Consider the following 7,650-nt stretch of genomic DNA (forward strand, 5'->3'; position numbering starts at 1 on the left):
TATTTCTGACTGGAAGAGAGGTTGGGAGTACGAGAAGTTAATTAGTTTCTAGTGAGAGTAAGAGGTTCTTCAAATTGGTTGATCATTTTGTTCCTTTAGGCTGTGTTTAGTTTGAAAGAAAAGGTAGGGAAAGGTAGCTAATCCTGATGATTATAGTGGAGATTCATCTTAGCTAGGCAGAGATTCTACTAGTACCCCAACAGATGGTTATTGCATTTGAAAGAAGGATGTTTGGAGATCAATATCAGCAGTCATTAATTCAGGTAAATCTATCTTTTGTCTCTCCTGATATCTAGACTTTTTTCCCTCTTATTGGATAGTTATGATCAGTTGGAGATCAATCTGTATAGGTTTTTAGAGGGGTAATGAGTTTTGTAAATGGGTCACCCAGCTCTATAGTCTATAGATCTATCTCTTCGATGGTCTCTCCTATTTCATCCATGTTGAGGGATGATATGACCTCCGGTCCAGACAGCTAACCTGATTGGAACCTTGGCATGTTCAATGCGCAGTGCACAATCCACGGTGCAATCTAGAGGGTGTTTTATCGTTCTGTGTTTGTTGCGTTGTATGAACTTGCCACATCAACATTATTTAATTATACATAACTGTCATAAATCCGGCCTATGCCAAAACCTTGGCAGTGCAACAGTTGAATTTTGGGCTCCTCCTGAGTATCTTTTTGACGTTTCCACAGTTGGTTTCTGGCATTGTAGCAAGTTCTCACTGTTGTGTCTCACCAAATCTTCAAAGCAACAGTACTCTTTCATGCCGATGACCCAGCAGTAGCTGAGATGGTCACTCCGACCACAAAACTAAACCCTAACCCTAATTTTATTATTAAAAAAAAAGTGTTCTACTTTCTCACAAGTGTGAAAGAGAGGATGGTGTGTGATTGATGGATATGTGGTCATCGTAAAGTCTAAACTTGTTTGTTTGTGCTTAATTTTGTTAAAAGCTTAGAATTGTCAGTTATGAAAGAGAGAGAGATCGATCTAGTCTTCTGAATGGGGCCATCTGGGTTTCTTCCGTGGGTGACATATCTTGACATGTCACATGGAGAGAAGATTTTTGCTTTCCCGCGAGCCTCGCATGCATGCATCCCCGATCCATTTATTGAAACTTTTCCTTGGTTTGAATTTGATTCGAGTACAGAAGGAGTCTAGGAGATTAATTTGCCACGTAGAGAGGTGAACTCTCTTTGAATTGGTCATGTATTGATCATCTGATTTGACCACTCACCCTATTTCACGTGACCTTGATACCCCACCAATCACCATGCATTAATTGAAGCTTTCCTCAGCTCCCACCTCAGGAATACAGGAATGCTGATGTTGGTCATTAAAAGCTTCCTCAATTTTTAAATCTGAAAACAAGTTGAGAAGAACGGTTCTTTGTTTGCCCACGTAGCGCGCTTCTCAGACTGCAACTTGTCCATTAATGGAGGTTACAGAGGGTGGAAGGCATGGAGCCTTGTCGGGAGCACAACATTCTACCACGATCAATATCCCAATGGAGAGAATAATTGCACCTACTTATCTACTGTTTCTTCAATTAACATTTCACCGACTTTGCTGAATTATTGAATAAAACCATAAAAAAAAAAGTCAAAACCCAACTGGACAAGTGGACATCATTTAACCCTGTTGCTAGCTAGCTAGTTGCAGAAGCCAGAAGGGCTCCCATATTTCAGGAATTTGATTGAGAGAAGTGACCCCATTTTCTTCTTTGACTGTATTTAAACGTGGCCGGTCTGAAATTGCAAGATAATGGACTGATGGAGTAATTAGTGGACTGTGCTTGTGTGGATGATGCAAAGGATGGAAGGAAGATAAACTGTTTGATTAAATCCCACATTGAACATATTTCAAGTCTTTTTTTTTTTTTTTTTCATTTTATCCGCATTCCCTGGCACATAAGATTGAGCCCTGGGTTTAAGGTGGTCCTGCTGCAAATTTATTGCTTAGGAATATTTTATTGTTCTTATGTAAAAGAAGATCATAACAAGAAAAACTATTGATAAAATATTTGAATAGAAGATTTCCATTATTTGAATATTAATATTGTTATTTACAGTTAAAAGAACAATAATAAAACTAACCTACTAAGAAATTATTTAAATAGAAGAGCAGAACAACATAAACTGTTTGGCAAACTCAACTTTAATTAATTGTGATTCTCCCAACCCTCCCTCCCTCCCTTCCATCTCTCTCTCTTCCATTTTTTAGTGTTTGACTTATAATAATGTACTTCATGCCTGGAGCTCCACTAGCTACCACAAAACCTTGAGACTTTTGAGGCCCACAAGCTAAGCCTAAGCTTCAACGCTCAATGTTAGCTCATAGCTAAATGAATTGAGCCAACTTGGGTGGAGTAGATTCAAGAGATTTAGTAGTAATAAATATAAATCTTTTGATTGTTGTTTTTATTTTAAGATTGACTATGGTTTCACGTGAAATGCAAGAAAGTATATATACATATATTTTTTTTATGAGAAACTGATATTCATTGGGAAAACAAATCATTTTCCTAATTTACTTATGCCTTCAATTAGAAAATAAATAAATTAGTAAACCATAATGGATGATAAATATATACGGGTTTCACATGATTTGAATTGAGAGGATCAACCCATTTTCTGAAAAATGGCTTATAAAATTTAGAAGGATTGCCATCTTCTTACTATATTTTTTTTTGGAAAATATTTGTCTTCCATGGATTCTTGTCCGCAACCAAATATAGTAAATTAATATTTCCAGAAAATTATTCATTGTCCTTCATTCCAGTGTGGAACCAAACGGAGCCGTAATCATCAATAGAGAAAAAAAAAAGGAAATTAAGAAAAAAAGACAGGCTAGTCCAATGAAGCAACTTTGCCTCCTACATCACAAGCAGAAGCTGTGCACAGACCAAAAAAAGGTTTCAACCATTTATATAATTAGTATCTTTGTTAATTGTTTTTTTTTTTAAATTTCTTTTAAGCCTTTTGCTATAGTACTACTGTATCCTTGAAGGGTTTGATCATATCCCCCACCCAGTAATCATTAATAAAAACTGATGAGCTTTTTTTAATTGGACCCAGAAAGAAAAAATGAGTTAAGCAAATCGAACAAGACTGGGTAAAGGATTTGTAATTCCTTTCCTTTTGCCTATATATATATATATATATGTTATAATGATAATGCGTGCATTGAAATGAACTAATTTATTCTATTAAGTCTCCATTTGGAAGGAATACAAATATAAATATGTAAAGCGCAAAACCTTGTGTTTTATATTTTGTATGTATTTATATTATATATATTTGTATTTGTACTCCTTCCAAACTGAGCCTAAAGAGTACAAATGCAAATATATAAAGTACAAAAGTTTGTATTTTGTATTATTTTGCTTGTATTTGTACAATATATATTTGCATTTATATTCTTTTCAAACTGAGTGTAAATAACAAAAACTGAAAAGATATTGAACACAACCTCTTTCTCTCTCACCAAACTTTGATTTCCATGGAAGCATAAATCATAACTGCAACGACATCATTTTGACATGGCTGAATACAGAGCAAATAAAACATAAGATGTAAGGTACATAAGTGGATCAATAATCAAATTTGGGAGATGAAGGTTGGTCGTGTCAGAACAGAATAGGAGAGAAATAGAAATTTGGGATTATGTTATTATTAGAATATCTTATATTCTTTGAGAAACTCCAAGGCCTTATTAGTGAGGAATCGTTCAAACTTCAAACTAAAAGCTGTTAGGTGAGGTCCCTGAATAAGTTATTGGACTTAAAACGTGTACATACATAAGTCCATCCGTATCTTGTGTTTAAATTTAATTAACTATAATGGGAGTTGATGATGCGCAATCCGGCCGGTCTTAGCTGTCAACGATCTTGCCTCTGAACTGAGTAGCGGGTAACTTGAAGCGGAGGAGATGAGGAAACTCCGAGGAGAACCCAGTGTAAAGGCTCCGAAGCTTAAGTTAGAATCCTTCAAAGGCAAGATAAAACCAGATAGCGCAAAGTTTGCATACATCCTCTTTCGGGGGGTGGAGAGCCTTTTATAACCACCTCGCGCACTCACTCCTAGACTTCTGTCAGTTCGGGCGTCATTGCCTCTGTTGGGGCAAAACCGTCACTGCTCTTTTTGTTGGAGCCGTCTCTGTAACTGGAAATGGCGGTGGCAGGTGACGGTGGAAGGTGGCTGTTGAAGTGCGGCCGTCAAGCGTTAGATCCCAGGTCAGTCAGGTGCGCCGCCCCTGGATACGGACTCCTTCAGTGTTAGGTACGGTGTGGTTCGTCCAGTTCAAGGCTCTAGAGGCGAAGTGCCTGGAGCGGTGCGTGAGGCGATGTCTTGAGTTCGGATTGGGGGGGTGTTCAGAACTATCATAAGACGGGCCAGTTCGGGTCTCTGCTTTGTGTGACTCGGGGCCAAAAGGAGGGTTCAGGCTCCTCGCAGGGAGTTCGGGCTCTAAGTAGGGAGTTCGGGCCCCTTGTAGGGAGTTCGGGCTCCTCGTAGGGAGTTCGAGCTCTAAGTAGGGAGTTTGGGCTCTAAGTAGGGAGTTTGGGCCCCTTGTAGGGAGTTCGGGCTCCTCGTAGGGAGTTCGGACCGCTGGTCTCTTCCCTTTGGTGTTTGTACCCTCGGTACGCTGTTTTAAGTGCCGAGCTACTTGTTTTTTGCCACGTGGCGTGATTTGCGAGGTCGGGCCAAATCTTCCTTCATCAATTGCCCCCCACTCCTCGTGCTAAGGGTCTTGCCCTGGTGCGGGGAGTTCGCAAGGTGTCAGGTAGATTTGCCCTGCACTTTGAATCTTGGTTCTGCCGGCGCGAGGTGCGTTGTCAGGGTTCCTTGGGCTTCTTCGAGCATCCATTAGGCGGGAAGCACGCCGGCCTGCCTATGCGCTGATAGATGTGGCGGCGCGCACTTTATTTTGAAATTTCAAAAAAGCGCGCCACTTGGGGGGCGCGATAGCGGGCGTCTTTTCAAATTTGAAAAAGAGGTGTGGCTGCCGTTTTTACTGAGGAGACGTGTGCTGGCGTTCCGTCAGTTTCGAAAAGATGCGCGCCGGCGCTCTGTCAGTTTTAGAAAGACGTGCGCCAATCACGTCTCGGTCTCGGGGGACGTGCGGTCAGTGCGGCTGTAGGCCGTTGGATTGACTTTGATCTAAGCCGTTGCGTTCCGGTCACTGTGAGTATAAATAGCGGGGGGGACCCCAGTTGTTGTCACTTTTGTATTTCTCTCGAGCTCGCGTCTGAGTTTCAGCTCGCATCCAGTTCGCGTCCAGGTTTTTTCAGTTTGCGCTCAAGGTCTTCCGCTCGTCCGAGCTCCTGTGGTCTACAGCCTTTGTCCGGGTGAGTACTTTCCTGGATTTTATCTCACTCCCGATGTCTAGCTCGGATGGCTCAGATAGTCCTTTCAGTGGGTCCGATGTAGGTTCTACGAACCGAGTTGCATCCCCCGATAGCCCTAGCGAGCCAGAGGTAGAGCTCGAGGAAGAGTTCGAGCTCGTAAGCCGTGGCGCTTTGGGTAGTTTGGCGTCCACCTCTCGTCAGGGTCGGATGTTAGACAAGTTCGGTCCTTCGACCATGACGCCCGAGGGGCTCCAATCCCTCATTGCTTACAATAACTTGCCCGGGGAGTACGTTTATTTCATACCTTCGGGTAGCTTTCCTTGGGATCACAGTCCTGATGAGATCGTGATATTCTGGGAGCAGCTCGCTGCGGGGCTGCGATTGCCTTTCCATCCCCTCTTTGTCGAAGTCTTGAACCACTTCGGCGTGCCGGTCGGCCAGCTTCACCCGAATTCCATTCGAAACTTGGTGGGGACAATCTCCTTATTTTGCGACGAGAGCTTTCCGTTGGACTTGGAGATTTTTTCTTCAATCTTGATGCTTAAGAAGCAAGCGGGTCCCCTCCCCGGGCGTAGGCGGGCTTACTACCTGTCTCCTCGCCCGGGCTTTAAGCTTTTACACGAGCTCCCCAACAAGGTCCCAGCATGGAAGCAGGACTATTTCGGGGTGCGAAATGTGCTGGGGTGGCCGTTTCAGACTGGGTGGGGAATGGCCGCTCCTGACTCCGGGGTCACGCTTGAGAAAGAGACGGCGAAGGGCCTCCGGCAATGGGCGCGGCTTGGGCTGAAGTGTCAACAGTATCTGACGGAGGCCAAGCTCATTGCGGCCGGCCTGAGTTCGGGTAGGTTCTTCATTTAGAGATTCTTCTCTTGTTGTCTTTCTTGCTTTTTACTGATGGCGAACTTCTTTTCGTAGGTGTGATGGATTCTTGAGGGACCCGGGGTGGACACTTGTTCCAAGGCATGAAGAGGAGAAAGCGGGTTGCCAAGCGAAGTCGCGCCGAGATGCCCCGGGATGCGGAGCCCGAGGTGCCAGACTATCAGCTAGAAGATCTGCCTAGGGAGCCCGAGATGGTCCCTCCAATGTAGGAGCCGGCAGGGGGCCCTTATGCTGAGACTACATACACAGGGGCTCCTACATACTCCGGTGCTCCTGCTTACTCCGAGTCTGCTCATACGCGAGCTGGGCCCTCGGGCTCGGGGGCCCCGGGGGATTTCAGGAGTGTGTTGTCGCCGACCCATGCTCTTCAAAAGAGTAAGGAGGCTATCTTCCCCGAGGAGGTCGCGACGTGGACTGATCTCCCTTTGCATCAAGTGGCCTGTCGTGCCGTTACCCATGCCATGGGGGTAAGTGTTCTCCCTTTTTTAGAGCTCTTTGGCTTTTGTTTTGTTGGTTCTTTTGATCACTCGGTTCCTTTTGGTAGGTGAATTCTTCTATTCACGCCTTGGCGGTTCCGGTGGAGAGGAGCTCGAGGCAGGCGCGAGCTGTCGATGAGGCTGCTCGTGCTGCTGAGGAGGCTGCTCGTGCTGCCGAAGAGACTGATCGTTTTTCACGGATCAAGCAGGCGAGGTCTCAGAGAGATGCCGAGGCCATGGGAGTGGTGGTGAAGCACATGGCAGACTTGAGGCTGGATCTGCAGCGTCAGGTCGAGTATCTTCAGGAGGACATCAGGGAGAGGACGCAGATCTTTTCTCAAGGTATTGAAGATGCCAAGAAGAAGGCCGTCGATGAGTACATTGCGTCGCCGGGCTTTGATGATTTGATGGTGGATTCATATAGGAGGGGTTTTAAACTAAGCCGGTGGATGATCTGGAATACGTACCCCGAGCTCGATGTTAGCGCCATATCCACTTTGCGCATAACTCTGGAGATGGCCAATGCTGCTGACGTCGTGCCAGACTCCGAGGGTGAGGCGGGGCCTTCGGGTATTATTGAAGTGCTTTCTGATGGTGAAGAAATAGCTCTGGGCTTGTAAATTTTTTTTTTTATGTACTACCTTACTTTTGAAATGGAATGACTTTTGTTTAAGTCCTGGTTGTTCTTTCTCCCGAACTGAGCATATTTGCCGAACTAATCATGCGTCCGATCTGTTTCCTGTCCCGGCTACCGCACTTGCGCGGCCTGTTTTGGTGGTGATTTTATCCACTTTGCTTAGCGGTTTATAGGTAGTATCGCCTTAAGTTGACAATGTTCCATGCTCGGGGTACTTGTTTTATCTCTAGGGTTTTGAGCTTGTATGCCCCCCCGAGTGCTTTTTTTACTCTGTAGGGTCCTTCCCAATTTGGTCTGAGTTTTCCT

General features: G+C 44.5%; 1 protein-coding gene across 1 annotated transcript; it reads left to right on the forward strand.

The window, feature by feature from the left end:
* The first annotated feature begins 3,460 nt into the window (after nucleotides 1–3,460).
* Nucleotides 3,461–7,352, forward strand: LOC148804358 (uncharacterized). The gene is made up of 3 exons (XM_088886849.1): nucleotides 3,461–6,193; nucleotides 6,268–6,698; nucleotides 6,776–7,352. The coding sequence occupies exons 2-3, from the start codon at nucleotides 6,693–6,695 to the stop codon at nucleotides 7,325–7,327; spliced, it is 558 nt and encodes a 185-aa protein (XP_088742975.1). The 5' UTR covers nucleotides 3,461–6,193; nucleotides 6,268–6,692; the 3' UTR covers nucleotides 7,328–7,352.
* The last annotated feature ends 298 nt before the right edge of the window (nucleotides 7,353–7,650 follow it).

This window comes from Nelumbo nucifera, chromosome 1 (genome assembly GCF_055504915.1).
Source record: "Nelumbo nucifera cultivar China Antique chromosome 1, China Antique-T2T, whole genome shotgun sequence".
Taxonomy (NCBI): Eukaryota; Viridiplantae; Streptophyta; class Magnoliopsida; order Proteales; family Nelumbonaceae; genus Nelumbo; species Nelumbo nucifera.